Source organism: Acomys russatus, chromosome X (assembly GCF_903995435.1).
Source record: "Acomys russatus chromosome X, mAcoRus1.1, whole genome shotgun sequence".
NCBI classification, from domain to species: Eukaryota; Metazoa; Chordata; class Mammalia; order Rodentia; family Muridae; genus Acomys; species Acomys russatus.
Window position 1 is genome coordinate 108,427,007 of NC_067169.1, and position 15,095 is coordinate 108,442,101.

At 38.8% G+C, this 15,095-nt stretch overlaps 1 protein-coding gene across 1 annotated transcript in view; it reads left to right on the forward strand.

Annotated features, from left to right (window-relative positions):
* Adgrg4 (adhesion G protein-coupled receptor G4) overlaps positions 1 to 15,095 on the forward strand; it is a 116,072-nt gene that overhangs the window by 77,990 nt on the left and 22,987 nt on the right. Inside the window, 3 exon segments of the mRNA XM_051141916.1 lie at positions 1,771 to 2,016; positions 3,302 to 3,464; positions 10,173 to 10,307. Of these exon segments, the coding sequence (XP_050997873.1) occupies positions 1,771 to 2,016; positions 3,302 to 3,464; positions 10,173 to 10,307 (544 nt within the window).

The following is a 15,095-nucleotide window of genomic DNA, read 5'->3' on the forward strand; positions in this document are numbered from 1 at the left end:
CTCTCTGTCTGTCTCTCTCCATTCCTCCATCCCTTCTTCTCTCGTCTGTCTCTGTTTGTCTCTACCTCTCTTTCCCTGTCTGTCTCTGCCTCTCTGTCTCTCTCTGTGTGTCTGTGTGTCTCTATGTCTGTCTGTCTTTCTCTCTCTGCATGTGTGTTGTCTGTCTGTCTGTCTCTCTCTCTTTCCATTCCTTTCTGCCTTCTTTCTTCCTCTGTCAGTCTCTGTCTGTGTCTATCTCTGTCTCTCTTTCTCTGTTTCTGTCTCCTTGTCTCTGTCTGTCTGTCTGTCTGACTGACTAACTTTCTATCTCTCTCTCCATCTCCATTCCTCTGTCCTTTCTTCCCTCTTCTGTCTGTCTCTGTCTTTGTCTCTGCCTCTTTTTATCTTTGTCTCTGTCTCTCTGTCTCTGTCTGTCTGTCTCTGTGTGTGTCCATGTGTCTGTCTCTCGGCATGTGTGTCTGTCTGTGTGTGTGTGTGTGTCTATGTGTCTGTCTGTCTGTCTGTCTCTCTCTGTATTTGTCTGTCTTTCTCTCTGTCTCAGTGTCTGTCTGTCTGCCTCTCTCTCTCTCTCTCTCTCTCTCTCTCTCTCTCTCTCTCTCTCTGTATTTGTCTATCTTTCTCTCTCTCTCAGTGTTTGTCTGTCTGTCTCTGCATCTGTCTGTCCTTCTGTCTGTCTGTCTGCTTGTCTGTCTGTGTGTGTGTGTGTGTGTGTTTGTGTCTGTGTCTGTCTGTCTTTCTATCTGTCTGGAATCTTTCTTAGCAGACCAATTCTTTTGCCATTTTCCCTTTATATTTTGATTACTGGACTTAAATATGAGTGTTTTAAGTTAGGAAGACATGGTCAGGAGGTTTAGTACTATGGATTATAGTGAAGTAAAACCTAATTTTCATTGCATTTGTTTAATAACACCCTTCACTTTAAACAGGGGTGTGTGTGATGATTTAAATAAAACAATGATTTCGACAAGCATTTATAAGACAACAAAGGACATTTAATCGCTGATTGGACATTTGGTGCTGTAAATACTATTGATAATTTTCATTTTAATTTTATTGTAATTAGCATAATAGGTAAGATTAAAAGTGTTTAATTTTAAAGTTATGTATTGTGGTATTTGTGAATGAAGCGGTAGGATATGGAGATGGGGCAAACATGGCTGAGAAAGTATATACGATAAGGTAGCCTTCCGCTGACAGGAGTTGAAGCTGGGTGATTCATGAAGCACATGAAGATTCATTAGATTATTCTTTTGCTTCCCGAATGTGCTTGACAATTTCCATAATAAAAAGTGAAGAAAAAAGTGGGCGAGCTAATAGCTATTGTTCTTTCTCTTTAGAAAAGTCTAAATTAATTGCTTCTTATTATGTGGTCCATATTTGCTTTCTACCTGTGGGTTGCCATTTCTTGACAGGAAATAGTAAACACCATCCGTGATTATAAAAGCCCAGACTCAATGTTTCCTGATATTTGAGTACAGGTGGGATCTTAACTCGAGCCAACACTCAAAAGTCTTAACTTAATTAGCATCAAGTTTCAAGATAATTCTTCAGTGACAAAAAGATTTCCCCAGTGCATTTGCAATCAGACTTTAATGAATACAAAATTGACTTTCGTTCTTCTTCCTGGGACTACATCTATTGGAGAACTTGAACTTCAATAGTTTTCCTTTGGTGAACGTGATTACCTTGGTGTGTGCTTCCATTTTGCTGCCTTATCTTTCGAAAGGAAAAGAGGCCATCCAGCCTACCCCAACTCCACCAGAAATGGAGGTCATCCATTTCCATTTTGTTTCCCCCAGAGAACGCAGAAGATGTAGCAGAGCACATTTTAAATCTGGTCAATGAATCTCCACCTTTGGATGAAGAAGAGACAAAGATTATTGTTTCTAAAATAGATGATATTTCTAACTGCAATGAGATAGACACCAACCTAACTACGATCATACTACAAATCATCAGCACAATGATGGAAAAGCAAAGTGATTCAGCTTCTAACCTGCCTCCAGTAAGCAATAAGTAAGTCACATTGCTTTGCTTAGGAAACAGAGAAGTGATCCTATTCCTTCATCAGCAAACAGGCACTTATGCATTGACAAGGTCCAGTGAAGTGGCTAGCATTATTTGAATAGGAGTGAACTTTCTGTGATAACAACTTTTCAAATAAATTCTAATTTAAATTCCAGCCCGAAATCCCTTTAACGGCTGCATGTTTCTATAAAATGTATCTAACCCAAGGTATCTGGAAAAACTCAGAAATCGTTCTGACACTTTCACAGGCAATAACCAACTCTTTTTAATTTCCTCTTGGGAAGCAGACTTAGGTATGTCTTATTTTTATTTGCTCTTTTACTGTATTTTTATTAATTCTTTGAAAACGTATACTTATCCAGTGCAGTTTGATTATATATATCACCACCTCCTTCCAGCTCTTCCTAGTGCCCCCTCCCCATCTTATTGATAACACTAAAGATGACCATAACTCTCATATGAAGCACTATCCATACACCCTTTAATTTCTTAGATAAGTGCTTTTCAAACTTCCTAGTGCTGTGACCCTTTAATAAAGCTCCTCATGTTGTGGTGGCCCACAACCATAAATTCATTTTGTTGCTACTTCATAACTGTAATCTTGCTGCTATTATGAATTAGAACGTAAATCTTTGATGTGCAGGCTATTAGCTATCTGATCTGCAACCCCAAAGGAGTTGCCATCCACAGGTTGAGAACCTCTGTCTTAAAATATTCTACTAGATTCAGTGAATCCATTCATTCTACCTCCCCAAGTTCTACTGTCATTTCTCTCTCCTGTCTCTCTTTTGGAGCCTCCTAACCCAGCCCTCTGCTTCCACTGATGCCCATCGGTCGCCCATTTTCTACACAGCAGTCAGTTATGTTTCAATGCATATATTCGGTCATATCCTTTGTAGGTTAAAAACATTTTGAGCTCCTTCTAAGGCAAATGAGGCCATGACAGGTCTGACTTTATAAACAATCACTTAAGTTTATTTTTGAAACAACCCTTCAAGATACATGCTGGCACTACCTCAGACTTTGCTAGCAAGGGATATGAGGCTTAAGGAGGTCATTTTGTTCATCCCTACAGAAGTTAGAGGTACTAGGAAGCAGATCTCTGTCTCCTGGGCTCCAAAGCCATGGCTTTTACCAGACAACATTAAGATGACCGTGAAGTCAGGAAGCCAAGCTTTGCAAAGAGACTGTCTTACAGGGAGGATGTCTTGCAGGGAGGATGAGTTTTATCAACAAGGCTGAAAGAGTGCTGTTTGCCTGTGATTCTTTTCAGGATTCTGAGGATAATTGAGCGTACTGGTCACAAAATGGAATTTGTAGGGAGAACAGCAAATCTCACTGTGGCCAGGCTGGCTTTGGCTGTGCTGCGGGTGGACCACAAGTTTGAAGGTATGGCCTTCAGCATCCGCTCCTCTGAAGCGGTCGTAACCCCCCAGGTGAGTACAACCCAGGAAACTAAGGGCCAGACAACCAAATGCTGTTCTAGAACTTCACCCATGAAGTTCTTAGGAAGGCAAACATGCCCTGAATGGGAATATTAGGAAACTATAGGAACCCCAGGGAAGATTTGTGTACAGCCCTTGGTAGGCTAGCATCTTAGTTGTACTGGTGTCTGAATGGCAAGCAATGATGTCACAATTGTCTCTGTCACCTAAAAATCATCCCAAATATTAGCTGACTGTTGGCTATTATGTACGGATAACTTTTTGTATGTTGGATGTTATGCTATGGAGTATTTTTGGGACACATAAGGTAAGAAAAGTTAAGGAATGTGCCCAAGGACACATAAGCTAATAGCTAGGTGGAATTTAGACCTACATCAGGCTGTAATTAGAGTCTGAGTTAAGCTTAGGTGACAGATGCAAATTTCAAATGTTTATGTGATGTGAATGCTAATCACCCTGATTTATCACACTGTACTCCATAGATAAATGCAACCATTATATATCAATTATAAAAAATCTCAGCTGTTTCCACCTTCTAACAGCACTTCAGCCTCTGGCAGGTCTTATGCAACTTCAAAGCAATGTGAGGAAGCATATTTTATTTTCCACCTTAAACCTGTAAATTCATACATGGCAAAGTATACAAAGCCTATGTATGAGGTCTCTAAGTCTAGCTATGGCATATGTCCATATAACCCAAACCATATCAAGATATAGAATATTGTCATTGCTCATGAGAGACTCACATTCTCTTAGTCAATCCCTGAAGCTGTTAGCTCTAGGGGCCACTACCATTCTGACATTTTTTTTTCTGCCATAATTTGTTCCTGCTCTAGAACTTGATACCGCCAAACAAAATCATGTGAAATGTTTGCAATTCTCTGATAGAAGCCTTCTTTCACATATCTTACATTGATTTGAAATTCATCATTTTGTTTTCCATAATTTTTTTGCTGAATAATATTTTTAAAATATATTATTAAAATATATTACATACTTTGTATTTATTCTACTGTTTATTTATCCAACTATATATTTGATTTGATTGTTTCCAGTTTGCAGATATTATAAATAGTGCTTCTCTGAACATTTGCATAAACTCTTTGTGCAGACATGTTTTTATGTGTCTTGAACAAACACTTAAAAACTGAATAGCTGGCTCATTGGGTATATACTTATATTTGTAAGAAATTCCCGTATTTTTTTCTTCCATGGCTAATGATGGGCAGGAAGCTTTCATTTTCATCATGATTGCTCACATAACTTCTCTGTTGACATAGCTGTCAAAGTCTTTTGTCCTTATTATAATTGGCTTGTAGTTCTTCTTTCTAAGTCTCCTATCATTTTCTCAGTGTTGGCTTTTCATAAACATATGTTTAGAATTTTTTTTGAAATCTAACTTGTAGTTCTTTTACCTTGCTAGTAACCATATATTATTTGTCTGAAAAAAAAAAAAAAAAAACCTTTGGCACAGGCAAGTCATGAAACCATTCTCTTACTCTTTCTTTTAAAAACTCTTTAATTTAACTTTTATGCATAAGAGAAAGAGCCTCAGTAAGCTAATTTTCTTACATGGTATGAGATCATTTTGTTGCATGTGAATATTTAGTTTTTTTAAAACAACACCACTTATTGGAAACTTTCTCTTTCCCTTTGGTGTTCTTTGTTACCTATAACAAAAACAAATAGAGTCATAATACATTTTTAAAAGATAAAATAGCTCAGAGGATCTCATAAAGCCTCACGCCTAAGTGAAGAGCTGCAAACAATTAATGGCTGCTGGGCAGGGGAGAATTAGTCTTCCCCATGGACAAACTGCTGACAGGTGGTCCAGTCCAAAGACAACAGCCCTGGACACATATGTAGTAAATGAACTCAGCTGATTGCATCTGTAGATGTGGGTCTATCTTCATCTCTCTCTCTATGTAATGACACTTTTAGAATAAAGGGTGATAAATTTGAAAAGGAGTGGAAGAAACAGGAAGAATTGGAAAAAGAAATGGTAGGGAGAAATAATATACATACAGTATTCATATACGAAATTCTCAAAAAACCAAAACCAAAACAAAAATAGTGGTTTGGGGAAAATAAACCTACTTTTAGGCTTTCTGTGTTGTGACATTAATTTTTCTTTTATCAATCCTTGTTATTGCTAAACTGTATTGGCACCTATATTTTCTGTCTTTGTGTGTGTGCCTGTGTGTTATATGTGTGCATATGTGTGTATATGTGCACCTCTGTGCCTGTGTGCACAAGGCAGAGGAGGATGTCAGGCTTCCTGATTTATCATTCTCTGCCCCACCCCCTTGAGACAGCTCTCCCACCGAACCTGAAGCTTGCTGTTTTTAAGGCTAGATTCTCTTGGCCTTCTTCTCATTCCCATGGACCCTGCAAGCAGTGGGAACGTTAGTAGTATGAGCTCTTCACACACACCCTTTTGAGATCTCTACTCTCAGCCTTTTCTAAGTCTATATGACTTTTTACATCTGCTTGAAAGTCTGTGCAAAGTGATAATGATATTGGGATTGGGATAGAAACTATTGATCAATTTTGGAAGAATTTAATCCTTAGCTACATTGAGTCTTTTAGCTCAAGGACATTTACTTCGTTCTCTAGTTTCATTGTTGATGGGGATCAAACCACCAGTCTTGAACATAGTAAATAAATGAGTGGCCATTGAGCTGGAGCCCCAGCCATCAGCTTTTGAAATAGGATCTTGCTTTATAACTCATCTGGCCTTATGCTAGGTGCCTGTCTGCAAATATAACAGAATACCATTAATAGTGTTAGGATGAACTCCCTCTCATGGCATGGGTCTCAAGCTGAACCAGTCATTGGTTGGTCCTTTCCTCAATTTCTGCTCAATATCTTGTAGACATGACAAGTTGTGGGTCTGAGGTTTTTGTGGCTGAGTTGATATCCAAGTCCTTCCATTGAAGATTTTTCCTGGCTACTGGAGATTGCTACTTCCAGTTCCATATACCCCATTGCCAGGAGTCTTAGCTATAGTCACCCTCATAGATTTCATTGTCCTAGGTTTCTAGTGTGAGAGATGCCCCCATAATTCAGTTGTCTTTTCCAGTACTTTCTCCCTCCCCCCCCCCACCTCATACCTCCTGTTCCCATTTAGTGTGCATGTATTTGTGTTTACAGGGCAATTGCCCATGCAAGTATGTGTGGGAGCCACAGGTTAACATTGAGAATCTTCCCTCATCATTCTCTACCTTATTTTTTTGAGACAGAGTCTCTCACTCAAATCTTTAAGATGTATTTTTCATTATTCACCAGTTCAAAATATTTTTTGCCTTCTTTAATGCCTAGATTACTTAGATGTGTGTATAAATACCAGATATTTGGAGATATCAAAGATATTATTGTTTGTTTCATTCTGGCCAAAGAATACACTTGGTATGATTTCATTTAGTTTAATTTTATGAGATAAGATTTTATGTAGCCTAGGCTCATCTCTAACTCAACTTTCAAAGTAGCTTGAACTTCTGATCTTTCGGTATCTACTCCTGTAAGTGTTTAGCTGTCAGACACAAGTTTCCATAGCTGACTTAACCTTGAGTGATTTTAACTTATTTAAATATATTGAAACTTGTCTTTTGACTTCAAGTAATTGGGTGGAGGTTTTGTGTCCATGAAAAAAAAAAGTGTACATTTTCTAGTTCTTGCGTATAGTGTACCATAAATATTAACAAGATCAAAGTGGTTGATAGTATTAGGATTATTCATGTGTTTACTAGTCTTTTCCTTAGTTGTTTTCTAATTAAAAGGATCTCCAGTTTTGTAAAATTATCTATTTCTTCCTTTAATTCTTTTAAATTTTGCCATATTTATTTCATATTCATTTATATTGTTGGGTTTTCCTAATACCATCCTTAATCATAACTTATTCATCATTATAAAACATCTCTATCTCCGATGCATTTCTTTGAGACAAGGCTTCTCTATGTAGTCAGGACTGGCCTTGAATTAGCTACATGACCCAGTCTGACTGCAACTAGTGAGCCAGCATCCTTTACATCCCGAATGCTAGAATAATATGTGAGTGCTACCATGCCTAAAAGTCTCATCTGCCTCACAGTCTTCTTAGAAAACATGTGTCTGAGTGTGTATATGTGTATGCCAACTATTTTCTTCATATATAAAGAGTGATTCTTGTAGAAAGCATATAGTTTGTGTTTGAACTTTTTATCAATCCTGGTGATTTCTGCCTTTTATATGTGTTTAATATAGTTATTGACACGATTAAACTTGAAACTTAAAACATAAATATTATTTTCTATCCATTTGGATTTTATTCTTCTTTTCTTCCTTTTTGTTATCTTTTGCTTTACTTTAAAAATATTTATTATAGAGCTGGAGAGATGGTTCAGTTATTAAAGGCTAGCCTCACAAAAAATATTTATTATACTTTGTTTTAATTTTTATTAATATTTACTCTTATATTGTCTTAAATAAGCAAATATTGGTTTATAAAAATTTATTTCATTTATGAACATCTTCATGCAATGGAGTTTGATCACATTTGTCCTTATCCTCCTCTCTTTGTTGCACATGTTCATCTCCTGTATTGGTCCCTCATTCCTTAAGACAGTCTCCTTTATACTTTCATGCCTTTTAAAACTTAATAAATTCTGCAAATAAAACATGCAATATTTGTATTTCTGAATCTAACTTATTTCACTTATTATGACATTCTCCAGTTATGTTCATTTTCCTGTGGCTTATTTCTTTCTTCTTCATGGCTGCATAATATTTTATTGGGCATATATAACTACAATTTAAATCCATTTTTATGTCAGTAGTCACCTCAGCTGATTCAATATCTTAGCCATTGTGAACAGTAACACAATAAACATGGATATGCAGGTATCTTACATATGACTTTGATTCTTTTGGGTATATACTCAGGGGCTGTATAGGTAGATAATATGGCTGTACTAGTTTGGGTTCTGATGGAACTTCCACACTGATTTCCATAGTGGCTAAACTGTTACATTTCCACCAGTAGCATCTGTTGTTTTAATCACATTGTCTTAGTTAGGGTTGCTATTGCTGTTGTTGCTATTGATTTGGTTATAACGGCAATTGAGTTGCCTGGAATCAAAGTAAACTCTGTCATGGGTGGCAGTTCAAATGTCAGTTCAGTCCTTGATTTTTATTTAGAGTTTGTCCTATGCATATATGACTCAGAGACCAGGTACATAATCTGTGCACTTTAGCTTTCTCTACTCCAGATGTTCCCCATCATGTTCCTTCAATGGCTGCTTCTCCTGACCTTTAGCTTCTGAATCTTCACAACAGGAATCAGTAGATCTCTCTAGAAACATTTCATATGCTCTTTAAAACAGTGAGAGTTTCAACAAAACATCAGCTGAACAGATGAAAAAACAAGTAGTGTGTGTGCCTTGTGTTTTTACCTTTTTGTGAGTGCTTACTCTGCTCCAGAATCTCTCTGCTAGCATTCATTTTCCTGGGCTTTCAAATGACTGTTAGTTTATATAGCTATTTATATGCAGGAAACTCCTCATCCATTAAGAGCTATTTAGCTATACTGGAAGCAGGTGTTGACCTCCCTGTTTACATATGGAGTCTCCATTATAAGCATCAATGGATAAACAGACCATCAACCCTAGTCACATCTTGGTACCAAATTACCTAGATGCTGAAGCTAAATTGTGACCTATAAGGTCACCAATTGACTGGACATGGATCATCTGTGCTAAAAAGTCCACATGGGCTTTAGGTTCAAGAAGTCATTCCATAAACATTATACACTGTTACAGACACACATCTCCTTTACTTTACACCCAACTAGATAATAGCTCATTGAGAAGCACCATGGCTAATAGGAAAAATACAGGCCCAAATTCCACAAATTTGTTCAGTTACTTCCTCACTTAATGACCTCTGGATAAGTCTTTTAACTTCCCTGAGGCTCTGTTTTTGCCTGAGAGATCCAGCTTTGCAATTGTGTTCTCGGAATTTTTAATAAATCCCACTTTCATTCTCCAAAATATTCTAGTATGTAGCAAATACTATTAATCTCAATGAAACTAGCATATACTTCTAAACATGCATCCCTAGCAGCGTTCTAATGCCTCACTTCCTGGGCTGACTTTTCGTGAAAGCAGTGCTCAATGGACTTGTGAAGCAGGTGCCTAAAACTACTTCATGCTCTACTCTTGTCGTACTTTCTGCTTTCAGAATTATACAAGGGAAGGGAGCCTTGTGCCTCGCCTACTTTATTTCTCAACATTAGGGAAAATCACCTAATTGGTTAATTTTCTTTTCACCTCTGTTATTACGTATGTGGACTTTGGAGCTGGAGGTTAAGAGCACTGTCTGTTCTTCCAAAGGTCCCAGCAGCCACATGATGGTTCACAACTATCTATAATGAGATCTGGTGCCCTCTTCTGACATGCAGGCAGGACACTATATAAATAATAAATTTTTTTTAAAGGAAGAGAATCTTGGAAGCTTGTAAAGAAAAGTGTGAGTATGTGCACGTGTGTGTGTGTGTGTGTGTGTGTGTGTGTATGCATGTGTGTAGAAAGCACATGGAACCAGGCTGCACCTCTCCACTTCGCTCCTCTGTGTGAAGTCAGAATTCATTGGGATGGGAGGAGAGGAGGATGCCACTCTGTTGGATGAATTCTCCAGTTTTCATTTCCTGATTTTTCTTGGCAGATTTTCCTTGGTGGTACCCCTCTAAGGAGTGCTTTGGCTTCCATATATTTGCCTAAATCATTGAGGGAAAAAGTTCCTTTTAACGGCTTACAAACCATCTTGTTTAATTTTTTTGGCCAAACCTCGCTCTTTAAGGTAAGTTCTTGCCTCTGGTAGCTGTCATGAACTGACATGGTAACTCACTGTAATTCTGAGCTCTTGCTATTTTCATGATGTTCTGTTTATTTTAGAATATGCTCTGATTGATTCCACACATCTTTCAGCACAACCCCTGGCCCTCCACATGAATCAGCATCTACTTTAATGATGTTTTACACGTTGAATTTTCACAGCTCTTAAGCTTTGGATGGAACTTTAAGGGTTATCTAGTGACCAAACAGAGGCCTTAAGATGTTTCAAAGCCAGAAAAGAACAGCATGTTCTCCTGATGATATGGCCTTTCAACTTATTAATCTTCCCCCCACTCCATGTCTTCTGGCTTCTAGCTCTGGGTGATCTAAACCTCACCTTAAGCTACAGGCAATGAAATATGGTGAGACATGGGGTTTGAGGGTGACATTGCTGTATTCTTCCTGTATGATTTCTGGCAAAAATCACACATTTTGTGTCATTCCACCTCTGTGTGATGTAGTTTCTTGCAATGTGAAATAGAATAAGAATAGAACCTTCTAGAGACATTAAAGGACTGAAGGAGTTAATACACACAAAGTGCTCATGGGGTTGCCTGGCACAGGCTAAGCACTGAGTGAATGTTTGCATTGCTGTTGTTATTACAGGTACGGCTCTGTGCCTACGACCACTCTATCTCCATGCTGTTGAGATGACAGCAACCAAAGTCTACATGAAGTTCAGGACAGTGAGATATATATATATATATATATATATATATATATATATATATATATATATATATATATATATATAGAGAGAGAGAGAGAGAGAGAGAGAGAGAGAGAGAGAGAGCGAGAGAGAGAGAGAGAGACAGACAGACAGACAGACAGACAGACAGACAGAGACAGAGAGACAGAGACTAACTCTCACTGTGTACCTCTGGCTGGCCAAGAACTTGCTTTGTAGATCAATATGACAGAACAGAGATCCTCCAGTTTCTGCCTCCTGAGCTCTGCGATTAAAGGCTTGTGCCACCACATGCAGCTTTAGTTGTGACTATTTATGCTTGCCATCTCATTTGCTTCTCATAGGAAACTGAGGCTCAGAAAAATGAAACAGTTTTCCCCAAGGTCACAAGTGATGAAGTGGTATAGTTAGGAGTCACATTCAAGCTACCTAACGCCAAGGTTCTGATATTTTTTTTCTTTCCCATTTTTGTGTGTGGTCATCTACTCATGTGTATGTATGTTGATGTGTCTTTGGGTATACACACACACACACACACACACACACACACACACACACACACATATTTATATATATATGGGGGAGCCACACATTCACATGTGTATGTATGCATGTGGAGGCCAAAGATTGTTGTCAAGAATCATCTTTAATTGTTCTTCCACATTATTCATTAAGGCAAGGTCCCTTAGTTAAACCCAGAATCTACCAATGAGACTAGTCTGGGGATCCTATGTCTCTGCTTTTCAAGGAAGGAATTAAAGGTGGGGTACAACCCCTACCTGACATTTTACATTGATTCTGGGGGTCCAAAAGATGGTCCTTTGCTTACACAGAAAGAAATTAACCACTGGACCATCTCCCCAAACTCAAAGTCCTTATGTGTGAAGTTAATGCATTAATTTGCCCAGGTGTGTTTGCATTTCTAAGGGGTTGTCCAAAGGTATGAATACCAGTGGTCAAATAGTCACAGACTTATTTAGGGGGACATATTATACTAGGCCAATAAAAATATAGCAGATACTTGTAGCGCCCACCAATTTAAATGGACCACATTACCACCAAATGTATTTGCAATGTATTATGTTTCCCCAGCACTCTGTGGCTGTTCTCTACAGCTAAATTCTATTTGTTCCTATAGGTTTAGTTCAGTTACTACCTCGGATGCCTCCCTAGAGTTATTAAGTCCATTCTCTTTTCTCTGTACACTGGAATAAATTAGTGGACAAAATGTTGTAATAATGATTTAAAATGTGTTCCAAAGCCGTCTGAACCTTTTTATATTCTTGTCGCTGCTTTGTATCATCAGAGATGCCATTATTTTTGGTCTTAATTTCCCTCCTTCCTTCAGAGGGCTGTGCTTGTCTCTCAGAAAAAGAGATAAACTTGCTTTGCATAGATTTTACACTTAATAAGTAATTTTGATTCTCTAACACCTTCCCTTGAAATGGGCTAAACACCTTTGCCCAAATTAGCCTACAGACGTCATAGCGCCAGATGAAGAAGGCTTAGGCCCAGCTAGTCATCAAATTCTGAGCTGGAAGGGGCCTCATAATTCACAGTGTTCCATAACTTTATTGTGCCAGTGAGGTCACGAAGATCCAGAAAGGGCATGGTACTTGCTGACGGTGACACAGTTCATTCTTTTATTTACCCAATCACTTATTTATTTGGTAAATAGTAATTTCATTTCTATTCTGTGGCTTTTATGGTTCTGAGTGCTGGGTACTGGGGCTATAGTGCTAAGCCAAACAGACCCGGGGTCTGCCCTCATAGAAAATACAGTGAATTAGGAAAGAATGAAAATGTAAGGTTCCACCACTGAAAGAGGTACATGGAGCTAGGACCTGTGTCACTGGTAGCTGAGGAGTGCGTGATTGAAGACATGCTTCCCTGTAACCACCTCTCTCTTCAGTGCCCAAGCCTCACAGCTTTAGTTTTACACAGCTTCCTCTAATATCTTGTGATCAAAAATTTGACAGTCATTACAACATATTACCTTAGAAATTGTTGATAATACACCACTCCTGAACATCTTGTGCCTCTTTCTCTCTTCCACTAGCTGCAGCTCTCAGGAAGGAGAAAAGGCACTAAGCAAGCTCACTGTGGCATAGGGACTTTAGGACTATAGAAGAGGGAAAAGCAGGGGCTGCCTGAGTTAGGGGAGATCACAGCTATGAAGGGGCCCCCAAGATGAAATCAAGAGTGCATAGAGATGACACAGAGGAAATATCTCTGTAGATGTTCGGAAGTATGACAGCTAAAACCTTAGTCTGAAGAGTGAGAAATGATTTTTTACCTTCTCCCATGCTTACCATGTTGTAGGTAAGAGGAATGAATCCAGAGAAGTTAGTTAAGTCTTTGATCGTTGTGTTTCCTTCTTTGGCCTTTCCAGTGCAGAGAGCTGTATATCTTAGACCGAATAGGGAGGATAGGTAGAGGCTATCTAGTCTACCCTCTTTCCTCGTGTTACCAATGGCCTAGAGAGGAGAAGGTCTTTGGAGGAACCAGGGGCTGGGGTCTTTAGGGTGTCAGTAAGACCTTACCACGAGCATAGTTTGTTGTCCCTTAGCAGGCTGCCTTAGGGAACTCTGATGAGAAAGGAACACTAAGTCATCAGAAGGTGTATTCATTATTTGTCTCATTGTTAGAAATTATGCCAGAAAGGGTTGGTTTGGGTTCACCATTTGAGGGTACAGTCCACCAAAGTAGGGAAATCCCGGTGGCAAGATCTTGAGAAAGCTTGTCACATTGTGTCTACAGCCAAGAAGCAAACAGCTGCCGGTGCTCAGTTAGCCGCCTCCTCCTCTTATTTATTCCATGACTCCTAGTTGATGGCATGGTGCCCCCCACATTTAGAGCGGGCTTTCTGCTTCTAGATAGTCCTCCACAGGTATGCACAGAGGCCAACACAATCTAGACAATCCTTTTCAGACACACAAATGGCCATTAACACAAAGTAGAACACTTCCCAGTTACTCAAGTGTTTCGGTTGGCTATGGAGTGGCTACTGCACACCATTTCCTCGGTGATGTCTTCTTAACTGTGTCCAGTAGGCACTTCAAAGGATACTACTAAATGTCAAGCTTTCTTAGAAAATTCTTGGAGGTTTTCTTCATCTCCCTCCCATCTTACTCCAGTTTTATCTATGGTTTTATACATACAATACAGGAGTCAATCACTCAACTAACTGGCCTTATGGAGTCTTGGCCTTTACAACTTCGGGCTTGGTATTAGAAACTCTCATATCTCTACAAATATCCTTTAGTTTGTTGCCTTTAAATTAACATTGTTAAACATCCCTTCTCTGCCACTCATTGGCAAGTGTGGTCATTGTACATAGAGGTACTGAGCCTACCCAAGCTTCAGTTTAGCTGGGAAAAAATGGCCATATGATGTCAGTGAAGGTTGAAGAATATGTATGTGGAAGCAACTTCCAGCTGTCTGGATCACAGGAGGCAAAAGAAGAAATACCTGCTGTATATTAGGCTGTGCAGGGCATGCTAGGATAGAATGTCTGGGCTTGGACCTCAGAGTATGTGGTCTTCCAGAGTGGAGATAGTCATCAGTTTCTTCAAAGACATATTCCAAGCTGGGTATTGATAAACATATTTCCTTTTTCTGTGGAGGACAGACCATGAAATTAGTTTGTAACTACCTTATGAAGGATTCAGATTCTCTATGAGAAAAGGTGCCCTTATAAGGATGGTCAAGAGTGAGGACCAAGGTAAGTTGTGAATCTGGATCATTTCAAGGCAGAGAACACTTTGCTTTGTCATGAGGGTTAGGGTTAGGGCAGTATTGAGTAGTTGGTACAAACCCAATGTTGGTTGGCTAGATATGTTCTGGATAGATGAATGAGTGGCTGGCTGGCTGGATAAATAAATGAGTTGTTCTAGGTTGTTGTTGTTGAGCTTTATGTGACGAAGAGACGAACCAAATGACAATGAAAATTCATCCTTAGACTGTGATGTTTTTCCACACTTTTGTGCCAAAACTGTGTAGCATACCATTGATTCTAGATTGATAATGACTATATAGGAAATTAGATGTTAAGGGCCTTTGTGT